Source organism: Ursus americanus, chromosome 3 (genome assembly GCF_024610735.1).
Source record: "Ursus americanus isolate L20-20 chromosome 3, mUrsAme1.1.p, whole genome shotgun sequence".
In the NCBI taxonomy this organism is placed as follows: Eukaryota; Metazoa; Chordata; class Mammalia; order Carnivora; family Ursidae; genus Ursus; species Ursus americanus.
The window spans coordinates 78354405-78371503 of NC_142129.1; the positions used below are offsets into that span (position 1 = coordinate 78354405).

The window sequence follows — 17099 nt, forward strand, 5'->3', positions numbered from 1 at the left end:
ATCATTTTCTCGAAACAACCCAAAGTTGAAAAAATAATGTAAAATATTACCCAAAAATACTAAGGTTAATTGGCAGCTGTTCCTGACACTGAAGACCAATAGAGGTGAAAGTCTACGCTTCGGTGCCAGTCTGGCTGTAACTAGGAGTGTGTGGTGGGTGACATTCTGCTCATACCTCTTCTTAAGGATCATCTCTCTCTAAGCATTTCAAGAAAGAAAGACTGTCTGCAGCCAAGACCCTCATATCCTATGGAGTCCAAGAAGAGTATCGATTACAGATGACCAGTTGTGAGGACTTCATTAAAACAGAAGTGTTCAAATGAGACCTTTTGACAAGAGGATTCTGGAGAGTTAAGTGGCAAAGAAGAACAAGCCAATAATATGTGCCAAACTGCAAACCTAATTTGGGAAAGCACATTATTGGGTACATGACAAATGAATATGCAGGTGTGTGTATGTAGATATACACACATTTAAATAGTTGAACAAATACCTACTTCATGGATTAATGTGGTAAGTGGGGAATGGTGCCCTGTAGGAGAACAAATTAGACAACTTATTCCTATTAAAAGGGTTATTGTGTAGCATCCAGCTGCCTAAATAATTTTTAAAAGTACATTTTCTTTGAAGCTGCTGTAGGTGATTTAACTACAGATGTATTTAAATTCCAAGTTAGCCATTGTGGGGGGGGGGGGTCTTCACGAGTGATTTGCCTTTTGAATATAATCACTATAATTCAGAAAATAAATCACCCCTAGTTATTCTGGATAGGGGAAACAAAGGCAGATTTAAGAGTTAAAAAAAAAGTATTGCTAAACGAGAGACAATTGAAGATATTTTAGCCACTAGTATATGTAGTCTTAAAAAGAAAACGTTGGGACAAAATCATGTGACTAAAGGAATTCTCAGTTGCCATGTTTATTAAGAGTCTTTTAAGAGAAGTCTCTAGATGAAAATTGAAAATTACTATATTTCAAAATTACCGTTTCTTTTTATATTAATGTGTCAAACTGAAACAAGGGACCAGGTAAATCAGTGGGCATGGGGTTTTGGTCTGTCCTTAAGACAGAGAAAATGCTAAGGTTTCTCCCACATCAATGCATTTGCAACTTAGAATGTTTTTCCAGTCTCGGTATATGTGGTTGCCCATGCAAAACACATGAGAAAACATGACAGGAAACTGAAGAGACAGACAGATTTTTTAGTGTGAACCAACTTGCAGACTTGAGGGACTCCAATCAACTTATCTAAACTAACTACCCCTCCCAGACTGAAACAGACATCATCACACACAGGAAATGCAACTGAGCAAATAAATCCAAAAACACTACAAATATAAAAATAAAAGCAATAGAAACAGAGTCAGAGAGAGTTTTTTTCATTACATTAAGAGGAATTTCTTTGACAAAATACATTGTCAATACATTGTCTTGTGTGCTAATTTTCCATCCCATCAAATTAATACTTACTGTACACCTCTGAATTAGACCAACCATTCTTCTGGCGATGAGGTATTTGAAATGTTTATACTAAAAAATGTTTTTAATCTGGAATTCAAAATCTGAGCATTGTTTCTTTTATCTTATTATCCTACCTAGAGGGAAAAGTATTTGAACAAAGAGGAGCAAGGACTAAGTCCCAGAGAGAGTACACACTTTGACCCATTGCAGAGACAGACAGTGTTATTGGAGCAGAGGAAGTTGTGGGGGAGGGGAGATTAATACAGGAAGATGGAGAGGCAGCCAGGCTCCCTAAGAAATTTGGATTTTGTCCTGAGCTTTTTGGTATAAAGATTGTAAAAGAGCAAGGGTAGAAGCAATGAGACAAGGGAGGCAGCTTTTGGGAGGAGTGATGGTGAATTAGACCTGAGATAGTGAGAAGCAGTAAGTCTAGGGATGTATTTTGAAGCTATAGTCAAAAATACATGCTGGTGAATTACATTTGGAAAAAGTTTTAAAAAGGAGCAGTCACAGATGACTTGTTGACTTTGCCCTGATCTATTTCTCCTAGAAGTGTCATTCAGAAAAGTACTATCTTTGAGCAAGTTTGAGACCTTTCTGAGACATCAAAGAGGAGAGGTGGCAGAGATCAGTGTGGAGGTCAGAGGAGAGAGGATTCAGGTCTGAAGATAGATACAAAAGTGTGAGTTATTGTGGTTCTGGTCCACGCTGGTGACATAGCAAGTCCCCAACTCACTTTATCCCACAGACACACTAAACCTATAACTATAAACAAAGCATTCCCTCTGAAAGAAATTGAGAAATTGAATGACCCATGCACACTGGGCGAACGAGATAATAGCCATATCAAAACAGGTAGGAAAGGCTGAGACACTATCTCCATAATCCCCCTCACTGACACAGCAACATAAAATCAGGAGGAAACTTAGAACTCTGAGCTTTCCCCTGAGAAATCAAGGATTTGGTCTGAACATCTAGCACTCTAACTTGAAAGACTTCCATCCAAGATAGAGTCTCCCCAACGACTACGTCCGAAAGTCTAACAGGGCTTATGTCCATGAGACCCACAGGACCAAAGAAACAAACAGTTCTCATCAGGCTCATGAGGACTTATGTGGCTAGCCTCCCATGGCTCAGAGAAGATGGACCAGACAGACATGCCCTACTCTCACGCTTTCCCTGATAGCAGTTGAAGTATGCAGATAACCTCTATTGCTTGAGAGAGACTAAGGCTTCTCATTTAGCACATGCCTCCACTTTCACCCTATGACACACTCCAGGTCACCGGTCTCTACCTGAAAGGAGCTTGTGAACACATCTGGCATTTGGCTTTTGAGGCTACTGCCCACAGAACACCCCCTTTATCACTGGGCTATGGTGACCGGTAGGGCTGATTGCCACTGTCCAGAGGTACCTGAGACCAATAAATAAACAGTTCTTAACAGCATATTGCCCCAGGGCTGAGCACAGAGAAAACAGACAAAAAATGCTCTTTGGTTAGTCATACCCTAAAAGGAAGAGCTCTATTTGCATACCTTAAAAACTGCTGCCTCCGGGTCCAGGCTCTACTCTGCATCTAGGTGCTGTATGTCACCCCCCTCCCCGGGGCCCACTTCATGGGAGTCAATTCAAGACTGGGAAAGGTGGCTGTTTTATCTAATGCAGAGAAACCAACAGAGTCCAGGAAAATGAAGAAACAGAAAAATATGTTCCAAACAAAACAAGATAAAACTCCGCTAACAGACTGTAAGGAGTTCAACTTAATGATGTTTACCAAAGTCGGGAGAAAGATGCATGAACTTAGAACTTCAATAAAGAGAAAATATAAAAAAAGCATAAAAATGTCACAGAGCTAATTGTAGTGTATCACAGTAATAACATAAAAGATAAAAACGACATGGATACCTAAAAAAAAGAACATTTGACAAAATACAACATCATTTCATGGTTAAGAACCTTGGTCAGAAGGGGTATAGAGGAACATCCTTCATAATAAAGGCCATGTGTGTATGTACGCCAAACCCACAGCTAACACACTCACTGGAGGAAAATGTCTCAGAGATGAGACAAGAAGGCCCACGCTCACTGCTCTTATTCAGTATAATACAGGAAGTCCTAGCTAGAATTTTATGCAAGACAAAGAAATAACAGGGATCCATATAGGGAAGAAGAAATAAAACTGCCAGTACTTACAGATGATATGGTTCTGTATATTGAAAACTTCAAAGAGGAGAGGTGGCAGAGATCAATCAGTATGGAGGTCTGAGGAGAATTCGGTAAATTTGTAGGATATAAAATCAGAAGTCAGGTGCATTTCTATACATTAATAATAAGATATCTGAAAAAGAAAACTATCCCAATTCATTCAACTTAGAATGCTTCTGCACAGCCAAAGAACTAAATGAAAAGGCAACCTACAGAAAGGGGGGGGGGATTGAAAACACTATATAGAGGATAAGGAGTTAATATCCAGAATATATACAGAACTCATAAAAGTTTAAAAAATCAACTAAAAATTGGGCAGAAAAACTAAATAGACATGTTTTCAAAATGGCCCACGGCTACATGAAAAGATGTTCAACATCAGCAGTCATCAGGCAAACACAAATCAAAACCACACACTTCAGCTTTAAGGACACACACCTTAAAGTACGTGAAAGTGAATGGATGGAAAAATATATTCCATGCAAATGGACACAATCGACTTCAAGACAAAACTGTAATAAGAGATAATCATTATATATTGATAAAGGGTTCAACCAAAAGTGGATATAACAACATTTGTAAATATTTATGCTCCTGACACAGAGGCACTTAATATATACAGCCAATATTAACAGACCTACTGGGGGAAGCAGGCAGCAATATAATAGTGGAAATGGTAATAATACTAGTAGGGGACTTCAGTTCCCCAGTTTCATCAATGGATAGATCATCCAGACAGAAAACGAACAAGGCAACAGTGGAGTTAAATGACACATTAGACCAGATGGATTTAAGTGACATTTACAGAACATTCTATCCAAAAGCTCAATATACTTTCTTCTGAAGTACACATGGAACAGCCTCCAGGATAGAACATATGTTAATACACCGAAGAAGCCTTAATAAATTTGAGAAGATTGAAATCCTATCAAGCATCTTTTCTGACCACAGTTGTATGAAACAAGATATCAAGCATATGAAGAAAACTGGACGAGTCACAAATATGTGGAGATAAAATAATACGCCACTGAACAACCATGGGTCAAAGAGGAAAGCAAAAAAAAAAAAATTATATAATTATATTTTCAAGACAAGTCAGACAAATACATATATGTAATTATATATTAAAGATAAAATAGAGACAAATGAAGGTGGAAATTCACTGAACCAAAACTATTAGGAAGCAGCAAAGCAGTTCAAAGAGGAAAGTTTATAGTGATAAACACCTATATTAAGAATGGAGAACAATCTCAATTAAATTTACACCTCAAGGAATAAGAACAAACTAAGACCAATGCTAGAAGGCAGGAAATAACAAAAATCATGACAAATGAAATAGAAACTAAAAAGACAATAGAAAAGATCAATGGAACTAAGAGCTGGGTTTTTTTTTTTTTTTGAGAATATAAAATAGACAAAACTTAAGCTAGACTTACCAAAAATAAATAAAAGGAGGATTAAAACAAAACTAGAAATGAAAGAAGAAACATCAAAATTGGTATCACAGAAATATAAAGTATTGGAAGAAACTACTGTAAACAATTACATGGCAAAAATTGGAAAATCTAGAAGAAATTGATAAATTCCTAAAAACGTGTAGCCTATCCAGAACGATTCATGAAGAAATAGAAAATCGGAACGTATCAGTTACCAGTAAGGCAACTGAATCAGCTCTCAAAAACCTCCCAACAATCAAAAGCCCAGGACCAGACAGCTTTAGTGGTGATTTCTACCAAATATTCAAAGAAGAGTTAATACCAAATTCCCTCTCAAACTCTTCCAAAAACTAACAGGAGGGAACACTTTCGAATTCATTTTACAGAGCCAGCTTTACCATAATAACCAAAACCAGACAAGGACATCACAAGAATAGAAAATTCCAGGCCAATATCTTAGAGGAACCTAGATGCAAAAAAAGCCTTAACAAAATGTTAGCAAACTGAATTCAACATATGCCATGATCAAGTGGAATTTATTACAAGGATGCACAGACAGTTCAACATTTACAAGTCAACCGATGTGATATGCCATTTTAAGCAGGTGAGGGATGAAAATCAGATTATCTCAATAAGTGCAGAGACAGCACTTGTAAAATTTAACATCCATTTTAATAATAACTCTGAACAAAGTGGTATATAAGGCCTCAACATAATAAAGGCCTGCAGCTAACAGCATACTCAGTGTAAGACCTAACATCATGAATGAGACAAGGATGTTCATTCTTGCCACTTTCCTTCAACATAGCGTTAGAAGTTCTGCACAGAGCAATTAGGCAAGAAGAAGAAATAATAGGCATCCAAATTGCAATGTAAGTATTAAAACTGTATTTGCAGATGATACATTACATATAGAAAACCCTAACGACTTCACCTATTGGAATAAACAAATTTAGTACAATTGCAAGATTAAAAAAATCAATGTACAAACATCAGTTGAATTTTATACACTAATATATCACAGAAGTTGTGAAAATACTTTCATTTACAGTTGTATCCAAAAGAATAAAATACTTAGGAATAAATTTAACCAAGGAGGTAAAAGACCTGTACACTAAGAACTATAACATAAAATTGAAGACACAAAAAAGTGGGAAGATAATTCAGTGTTCATGAATTAGAATTATTGTTAAAATGTTCGTCCAATCTAAAGCAATCTATAGTTTCACTATAATTCCTATCAAAATTTCAATGACCTTTTTCACTGAAATAGAACAAACAATTCTAAAATCTGTGTGAAACCACAAAACCCTAATAGCCACAGCAATCTTGAGAAACAAGAACAAACCTGGAGCCATCACACTTTCTTGATTTCTAACTATATTATATACGGTAATCAAACAGTAGTACTGTCATGTGTGCACACGCGCACGCACACACACGCACACACACACACACACACACACACACAAAGATACACAGATCAATAGAAGAAAATAGCCCAGAAGTAAACCCATGTATATATGTGCAATTAACTTATGACAAAGGAGCCAAGAACATACACCATGGGGAAAGAACTGTCTCTTTTATACTAAGTACTAGGAACGGCCACACCCAAGAGAATAAAACTAGAGCACTATCTTACATCATACACAAAAACCAACTGAAAATGGGTTAACTACTTGAGCTTAAAACCTGAAACCGTAAAACTCCCAGAAGACCTAGGAAGTAAACTCGTTGACATTGCTTTTGGCAATGATTCTTGTTTTTTTTTTTAATTTTACACCAAAGGCAAAGGCAACAAAAGCAAAAATAAACATGGGACTACATCAAAATTAAAAGCTTCTGCACAGCAAAGGAGACCAACAAAATTGAAAGGCAATCCATGAAATGGGAGGAATTATTTGCAAACCATGTTTTGATAAGGGGGCAGTATCCCAAATATACAAAGATATCATACAACTCAGTATCAAAAGAAATCTGATTAAAGAATGGACAGAGGATCTGAATAGGCAGCCAACAGGTACAGGCATGCCTTGTTTTACTGTACTTTGCTTTAGTGCACTTCGCAGATACTGCAGGGGATTTTTTGTCGTTCGTGATTTATTATTTATTTATTTAGTACAAATTGAAGGTTTGTAGCAACCCTCCGTCAAGCAATTGTACTGGTATCATTTTTTGTCTTTATGTCCCATCTTGGTAGTTTTCCCAATGTTTCAAACTTTTTTGGTATAATTGTATTTGTTACGGTGATCTGTGATCTTTGACATTACATTATAATTGCTTTGGGCCACCACAAACCACGCTCATCTAAGACAGCAAACTTAATCAACGTGTATGTTCTGAATGCTCTACAGACCAGCCATTTCCCCATCCCTTTTTCTCTCCTTGAGCCTTCCTATTCCCGGAGATGAAATGATATTGAAATTAGGCCAATTAGTAACCCTGCAATGGCCTCTAAGTGTTCAAGTAAAAGGCAGAGTCACGTGTCTCTCACCTTAAATCAAAAGGTAGTCACGATTAAGCTTAGTGAGGAAGGCATTTCAAAGGCCAACACAGGCTAGAAGCTGGGCCTCTTGCACCAAACATTTGGCCAAGTGCAAGGGGGAAATTCTTGAAAGAAATTAAAAGTGCTATTCCAGTGAATACACAAATGATAAGAAAGTCACATACCCTTATAAGTGACGTGGAGAAAGTTTTAGTGGTCTGGTTAGGAGATGAAACCAGCCACAACATTGCCAAAGCCTAATCCACAGCAAGGCCCTAATTCTCTTCTGAAAGCTGAGAGAGGTGAGGAAGTTGCAAAAGAAAAGCTTGAAGCTAGCAGAGGTTAGTTCATGAGATTAAAGCAAAGAAGCCAGCTCCGGAACATAACAGTACAAGGTGAAGCAGCAAGTTATCCAGAAGATCTACTGATGTGATTAATGAAAGTGGCTACACTAGGCAACAGGTTTCTTTTTTTATTTTTTTATTTCCGTTAATTACCATATAGTGTATTATTAGTTTCAGAGGTAGAGTTAAGTGATTCATCAGTTGCATATAATACCCAGTGCTCAGTCCATCACGTCCCCTCCTTAATGCCCATCACCCAGTTATCTCATTCCCCGCCCCCCCAGCAACCTCTTAACTACAGGAAACAAACCAAGGGTTGCAACAGGTTTTCAATGTAGATGAAATGGCCTTCTACTGGAAAAAGGTGTCATCTAGTTCTTTCATAGACAGAGATGAGAAGTCACTACCCATCTTCAAAGGACAGACTGTCTCTCTTTAGGGGCTAATGAGCTGGTGACTTTAGGTTGAAATCAGTGCTCATTGACCATTATGAAAATCCCAGGGCCTTTAAGAATTATGCTCGGCCTACTCTACCTGTACCCTATCAATGGAACAACAAAGCTTGGGTGACAGCCCATTTGTGTACAACATTTGAAGCCCACTGTTGAGACCTACTACTGAGGAGGGGGAATTCCTTTCAAAAGATGACTGCTTATTGAGAATGCACCTGCTTGATTCCAACCCTCCTGGCTGACTGTGAGGGGTTCAAGACTGCAGTAGAGGAAGTAACTGTAGATGGAGCGGAAATGGCAGGAGAACTAGAATTCCAAGTGGAGCTTGTAGATATGACTGAATTGCTACAATCTCACATTAACACTTGAGTGGATAAAGAGTTGCTTCTTCTGGAAGAGCCAAGAAAATATTTTCTGAAGACAGAATCTACTTCTGGTGAAGATGCTGTGGATATTGTTGAAATTAACAGCAGAGGAGTTAGGCTATTACATAAACTTAGTCTATCAAGCAGTGACAGGGTTTGAGAGGATTGACTTTAAGTTTGAAAGAAGTTCTGTGAGTACAATACTATCAAACAGCATCACAGACTACAGAGAAATTATTCTTGAAAGCAAGAGTCAATCAGTGCAGCAAACTTCATTGTTGTCTCCTTTTAAGAAATGGCCTCCGCCACCCAACCTTCAGCAAACACCAGCCTGATCAATCAGTCAGCAGCCATCAACAATCAAGGCAAGACCCTCAAAAAAAACCAAACAAACAAAAAAGACTCACTGAAAATCCAGATGATGGTTAGCATTTTTTTTGTCACTACAGTATTTAAATTAAGGCATATGATTTTTTTAGACATAATGCTATTGTACCGTAAGAGAGAACAGTATAGTGTAAACATAACTTTTATATGCACTGGGAAACCAAAACATTCATTTGATCTGCTTTATGGACATATTCACTTTATTGAGTATCTGGAACTGAACCTGCAGTATATCCAAGGTATGTCTCTACATGAAGGAGCCTCAGCATCACTTAGCGGAGACATGCACATCAAAACTTCAAGAGCTATCACTTCACACCTGCTAGAATGGTTGTTATCAAAAAGACAAGAGATAACCGGTGCTCGCAAGGATGTGGAGGAAGGGAATTCCTTGTATTAATGGAGGCAATGTTAATGGGTACAACCACTAGGAAGACCAGTATGGGGGTTCCTCAAAAGTTAAAAGTACAACTACCACATGAATCGGCGATTCTAGGTATTCCTTTGAAGAAAATGAAAACACTAGAAAAGATATATGCACTCCTATGTTCACTGCATTTTTTTCAATAGCCAAGATATAGAAACAACCTAAGTGTCCATCACAGAGGAATGGATAAAAAAGAAGTGGTATGGAGATAGATAGAAGGACATCCAGCCACTTGTGACAACATGGTTGGACCTTGAGGGCATTATGCTAAGGGAAACAAGCCAGACAAAGATAAATAGTGCATGACATCACTTATATGCGGAGTCTATTAAAAAAAAGAAAAATATCAAATTCGTAGAAACGGAGTTGCCAGTGGCTAGGGGGAGATAGGGAGAGGTTGGTAAAAGGATACAAATTTTCTGCCATAATACAGATACAGTCTGAGGATCTAATAAAATTGATGACTGTAGTTGATAACACTGTAGAACTGAAATCTGCCAAGAGAGTAAAAATTATTCTCACTGAAGGGGGAAGCAGAGAGTAAAAATTATTCTCACTGAAGGGGGAAAAGTGATAAATACGTGGATAATGGATATGTTAATGATCTGGGGTGGGGGGGTAACCTTTCATAATGTCTATCAAATCACCTAAATACATACTTTAAATATCTTACAATTTTATTTGTCAATTAAAACTGAAAGTCAAAATTTTAAAAGCAAAATCAAGAAAAGTAAAAATCATTTTCATATGAAAAAGGACAAAAATATGAGTTATTAACAGATGAATGGAATTTAAAGCTATAGGACTAGATTAGATTACCTAGGAAGAAAGTATAAATACAAAGAAGAGAGAAGTAACTCCTGGAAAAGTCTATCATGTAGAGAGCACAAAGAGAAGCAAATTGAGCTAAAGAGAGTAAAATGAACCCCAAAGAAGTTTGGAGGAAACCATATGTGTCAGGCAAATACACATGAGAAAATATTTCAAGGGGAGAATATTGTTCATTGCCAAATGCTCCTGAGAAGTAAAATAAGACGAGGACCAAGAATGGATCATCGTTTTATGGACTCTTTAGATTTAGGAGCTAGCTTTTGAAAAATAAACTTTTTCTTAATAGATTCTGTTTCTTTCAGACTTCTCTTTAACAGAAGTGTTCTGTCTCAAAATGCAGCTCAAGAAAGAAATTTTATTTATTTACTGGGTGGCAGGCACTGTATTGAACCCTAGTGAGGAAAACAAGCCAATGTTCTCTTCTCTGCAAGCTCAGAGTCTTTGGAAAATCATTCTGAACAGTTTATTTACTCATTTATTTACTTACATAGGCTATTATTTTGATTATTGGACAATGAACCTTGGCATAGTGAATTTATTCAAAAGCCTCATATCTACATCTACTTATTTTCCTAAACATCTTTTATGAAATTCAGTAATTAAAAGAAATCAAAGGATGTAGCAAATGTTACAAGACACAGAACCAAGGAATAAAAGATAAAGGATAATTTTGCATTTAAAGGAACTTAATGAGCTACCATGAGACAGTAGGGGTGTCCAAATCAGTATATCTATTGCTTATATTTCATGGTTCTGTAAATTAAACAGATGTCTCTTGCTAGCTTAGCTCTTTATTTTAAATATATTTTTAGAGTATCTTTTCATGTATGATTCAAATACATTATTAATTTTGGTGAAGGTCCAGATGCTACATAGGCAGCGTGGTATGTTCACCTTTGAAACTGGAAATAAAGGATATGGGAAATAGAGAAGATCATTTCTCGCATTGATTTTACCAGTCCCAAACCTTGCCTTATTGAGCGTAATCACTAAAATCATAATTCTTGGGAATTATAAAATCTATAGTAAATTTTATATTTACTCCTTATTTTTGTAAATATATAGGAATATCTGGTACTATGAAAGGTTTTTTTTTTTTTTTTTTTTTTACTTAATTTAGCAACTGGTATATTAGCCAAAACAGCATTTATTATTCAAGTATTTTCTTTCTTCATCATCAGAATCTGCAACTCAAAATTTAAAGCATTCTTGACATGGTACTAGGGAAATCACTTTATTCAAAATTGCTGCACTATAAAATCTAGGGTAATGTGATTTATTTGGATTCAAATTAAAACCATTTTATCAGGTGAGTCAGAAGTGGACTGAACACTGGTGCTCTGAGAGATGGCTTGCTAAGTATTTCTTCAGGATTTTTCTTTCGCCTTTTCTTTCCACCAGGAGGATTATACTGACTGTGGTGGTGTTTCTGGATTGAATCCCTCCCTGTGGTCCATCATCGGAGTCCAGTTTGTACTACTTTGGCTTTTATCTGGCAGCAGACACTGCCAGTTATGACCTTCTAAAACTCAGTCTGCAAAATTAAACTCCAGACCCTGCCCAAACATGAGCCCTCGGTTGCGATAAAATAGGGTCAACTGTGGAATGAGCAGGACACTAGCTGGGCCTGTACCGTGGCTAGATCTAAGGCACAGACTCCTGTGGCCCCACTGGCTGCATGTCCGGGTCTCAGATCCCTCAACTTGTGTGAATGCTGCATCATCGATGTAGAACATCCAAGCAAAATGCTATACATGCTCTATTGGAAGATTGGAGAGTTTGTTGTTTGCATTGTTGGTGATTATATGTAAAGGGCTCCCCACACTGTTTATGAATCATATAAATTGTCTTGACCTTGACCTGGAATTTTGACCTGCTGCAATTCTTGTTCTTTTACCAAGAAAATCTTTAGAGGGGAAAAAAAAAAGGAGTTATTTTTGCCTTCACGTATTCTTCTGTTAAAAATTATTTCCTGCTTTGAGTAGTTATTGAAAAACAAAATAGAAAAAGAGAGATTGATGTAATCTGTTGAAATAATGGCTAATTTTCTACAAAAAGAAATTGCCATAAATAAAATGCCTTATGAAGAATGGCTTCTCTGCCAAAAATAGAACACGAATGACAACCAATTAAGTTTTGCTGGGGTAATGAATTGGTGTTTGAAAATAACTAAGAAACTGTTAAACTCAAGGTGCTTGAAGATGCGATTGAACATGTGACATATTTCCTCATCAATGTAAGCCCTTAATGCTTCGATGTGATGTTTCTTTTGTTCACAGTAAAGTTCTGTAGTGCTAGCCAGATATTTCAAAATGCTCTAAGAGAAGCTTGTTGGGGGGAGGGGAAAATGTTTTTTCTTGTGATAAATGAACTTTGGTTACCAAGGGTATTTTGCATGATGCTGCTGCTATTTTGACTTTCAGTTTGTTTTTCTCTTACTGTAGAGTATAGTCCTTTGAAAAGTTAACCGAGTGACATTATTGTTATGTAAGACTCTGAACCTTGCAGTGTAATGCACTTAAGTCATCCTTAAAAATGTCGTTCAATTACTCTGAATATACTGTGCAACGTCAATGCCCAATGACTGGGGTAGGTAAATGGTGAAATGGGAATTCACGGATTTTATACAGACTCGTGCTTTTGCCTGAAAACCTATGTACAGATATTTTAAGTACATAAATCAGATTTGACACATTTATTTTTTGAAGAGTACATATATGTTCTCAATGAAGTTTCACACTAGGTTTCCTCTTTGTTCGTTTGAATAGTAGCACATACACTCCAGACATTTCTGCCGCTGCTGCTTTTTCCCCTCCGTTGTAAAAGGGTATATGATCACTTGACCAAAACTTCCATGCAGTCTGATGAGGGTTTTATAATAATCTGAACAAATAGGAAACCTTGAATCTGTATGTATGCACATGAATACTTGATTGTGAATAATCAAAATTGTTTTTATACAGCCTCATTGGTGAAAATGATTAGTGTAGTAAATCAGATATTACATTATAGAGTAATATGGTAGATTATTATTATGCTTTTAAAAATAATTTTCAGGAGTCAACAGTGTTTGAAGAAAGGGTAAAAACAATGAATGTGTAATTCTAGTTCAAGTAAGTAATTCTGCTGAAGGCTGGAAGTATACAGATATTTTTTATGGCGAAATGCATTTGTTCTTATTTTGAACATGCCAAATATTGGTGTGTGTATATGCTGGAAATTTTCTTATACATCATTTTTAAGTCAATATCTTATTAACATTATCCAGCATGCTTTAATATGCTCCGCGTATCAAAGACATAACCAAGTCTTTAGCATAGTTTAAAAGATGTTTGTTTTGTTTTTAGCTTTGCATACCTTTGTAATTCCCTCCCACCACGATATGCCCTAGGAACAGTTTGTGTCTATTTCCTTATTTAAACTATTTTTTATTTAAAAATGGGGGTGGGTGGGAATGGAATCACTTTGCCAGCTATTGTTCTAAGAGTTGACATCAGTTACCATTTCTAATGCATTGTTGTGATTTTGTAGTCTCATTTGTAACTGGTATTGACATTTTAGAAAACACCAAAGTGATTTAAAAAAAAAATATATGGAACTTCTCACTCTAGTGACACTATGTTTAAATCATGTTGTTTGTTGATTACATATTTAAAATTTACTGTTAACTTTTGCTAGACTATTTTAAATCATGAAAGTGTTGGGAAGGGGATATCAAAATATAAAATTATGTTAGTTTGTGTGTATATACGACGCACATTAAAGCAACTGAATTGCTTCCAGCATACAACAAACTACCTTAAAATTATCTTTAAAATCTATTAAATATATTTTCATGGCTACTGTCACTGAAATAGTATGTTTTCATCAACGACATTACTGTTGCATTAATCACAGTTAAACTTGGCATCTCTTGGCAGGGTCCTCTTGGTTCCATTTGCCATCAAAATATATTTACGTGCACGAGTCTTGCTATGATCCTTTCTCTTCTGTTATAAAATAAACCTATACTATGAGAACCATGTGCTTGGTAATAAATTGGGTAAGAACATGCTTTCTGACTAAAAACTGTTCTCATGCCTAATACTAGTCTCCATCCTTTTAGCATTTTGTCAGAGACAGTAAAACTCATCCCATCCAATTGTTTTATTTAAATTAGGATTTTTCTGTGAGTTCTAATTCTTGACAAGAACTTAAATTATAGCCTGTTATAAATATTGATTTTTCAAAGACTAAGCGATCAAGAAAAAAAGCTTTTACACTCTTTGGGTTCTTTCATTTTTGCTCTACTCATCCAGTTTAATGTTAGTTTGTCATTAAAACGAAATCAAAGTAAGTCTTACATTGGTGTTGAATAACAGGAATGACTTTTACATTAATGGTTTCTTTATATTTTCTTCATTTGAACAACCAGCATTACTGCCAAACACCAATCGTGGTCCATATTTCTAACAGGTTTTTAACATGACATAGTTAGCAAGTTTGATTGAAGAGATTTTTAGGTCCTGGGCCTATAAGATTTTAGTATGATCTTTTTTCATGTTTCTAATGCTTGAGGCGTTATTGCTTTACTTGGGAAAAAAACAAAAACAAAACAGTGTTGCTGCCATTTGTAAGTTTTCCTAGAATATTCCTTTTATTAACTTTAAAACTGGCCTTACTGGGTTCAAATAGGCAGTATCCCTTTTAAGTGACCTTTGCAACCCAAGTGTTACTTGCTTATTTGATGCTCTATTTTATGTCTCATTTAAATCTTTCTCTCCACCAAAGCTTAAATTCTATGTCTTAATTTAAAACTCTGAACTATTCCATTAATCGTTAGTTGACATTAAAATATCTAGAGGTAGACAGTTTGACCTTGTGAAACAAAATGAGCGCTGTGATTTTTTTTTCAGGTGTAGAAGAGAATGATGATTTCACTTGCCCCCAACTTAAAATATTTTATTACTGTCTAGAACTTATGCTGTTTTCCCATTCGCAGAATGTTCATATTGCTAATATTCCGTGTACATTTCTGTAAAGAGCAAATCAATACAACAGAAGTATCAAGTGTTGAATAAATTCCAGAATTTCAAAGACCCAGACAACCCTTACCAAGAGTTTCCTCTACCTTATTTTTAGTTCACATAATTAACTGAAAGAAATTCCACTGAGACTAGTGGGATACTGTCTTGTATAGATGCCAGTTGAGTTTACAGTGTGACCTGACAAAGCTGTCTTTTTTGTTGTGCCGTATGATTGTTGGATCATGCTTTTTAGGGATACTTTTATTGAAATGCTCAGTGTGCATCCATGCAAAAGGCCAACTGGCTTTGTGAACAAAAGATCTTTTCTCCCCTTTATTATGTTCTCTTGACACTTTTGTGGAAATTAACTAGCCTGATAAAAAAATTTTTGTAAAAATTTGTATAATACTGTTATAAAAATATTTATAATCCCAGAAAATGTTGTGTTAAATCTTGTGCAAAAACAGTATATTCAGAATAAAAGTTTATCATTTAAAGTCACCAGTTTGGATTATTTACTTACATAAACTCCGGTTGAAAGAGACAGAAGTTATTGTCATAAATATATTTCAATCAGTCCTTCCTGTGAGGACCATTCAAGATAGTGAAATAGAACTTGGGATTAGGAAAGTGCTTTTACTATTACAAACCTCAACTCACAAACAAATGTGTTTGCAACTCCTTTTCTAGCTCTGACCCTTTGCATATGACTTTTGCCGTCAAGGCATTTAGGAAGTTATTAATTCAGACTTTGGGCTTCTGTTAAAAAAAAAAAAAAGAAAGAAAGAAAAAGAAATCCCCAGCAGAAATAAAAATGTTTCCATGGTCCTTTAAAACCTTGGGGAAATAGTTTGAAAGAGACAAAGTTATAATAATTAAAATGTGTGTATCTTTTATACATCTGACTTTTAAATATTTCTCCTAGCTACACTATAGCAATCAGCAGCTTGAGGAAGTGAGGTCTAGTGTAAAGAATTAAGGGGAAAAAAAACAAAAAACCTGTTAAGTTTCTTTTATATTTATATCAGCTTGTAACCTGCCCTCATATGCTCACCTAATAAATAAATTAATGAGCCTGATACTGTGTGGAATCTAGTATAACGCAGGCCTGTTTTTCTTTCTGGGGACTCTCATGTGAGAACAAAAACTCCTACGCACGGAGGAAGGCATTATGTGAGTACCAACGACGGTGGTTACTGGAAGAGCCGAGCTCCAGTTTCTGATCAAGGCATTTTAACAGGAAAAAGCCTACAGAAAAGTGTAAGGTGGATAACATTTGTTTTTTGAACATCTGACTTCATTTTGTACCAATTTATCTCCTCAATCAATCCTCTTACTCCCCAGACACCCTCATTTCCTCTATCAATCATCTTGAACCCATCTCCACCTCTTCCCTTGGGACCTTGCTTCATCAATTCTCTTTCCTCAAGCATGTTCAGTCTCCCCTTTCTGCGGACTTACATCTTTCTGCCAGCAAACACGTTGAGAACACCTTTTAAAACAAAATTTAAACATCTACTGTTGCCTCTTATCCCTATTACTTCTCAGAGTTGTAAATCTAGGATTAAAATATTCCTTTGCACATCCACAGTCTCTTCTGAAATCCAACTCAACTGGGACTCAATACTCAACGGGACCTTACAATCTTAGATCTGAAAGGCTTGTTATCTCTGACCTTCAGTTTTGGGCTATGACGAC

The 17099-nt window shown here is 36.2% G+C and overlaps 1 protein-coding gene across 8 annotated transcripts in view; it reads left to right on the forward strand.

Moving 5' to 3' along the window:
* CACNA2D1 (calcium voltage-gated channel auxiliary subunit alpha2delta 1) overlaps positions 1-15902 on the forward strand; it is a 485973-nt gene extending 470071 nt beyond the window's left edge. For all 8 annotated transcript variants that reach the window (XM_087861132.1, XM_087861133.1, XM_087861134.1 and 5 more), the window contains one exon: positions 11797-15902. In XM_087861132.1, coding sequence (XP_087717258.1) covers positions 11797-11913 — 117 coding nt within the window. In that variant the 3' untranslated portion in view covers positions 11914-15902. The remainder of the gene's footprint in view (positions 1-11796) is intronic.
* The last annotated feature ends 1197 nt before the right edge of the window (positions 15903-17099 follow it).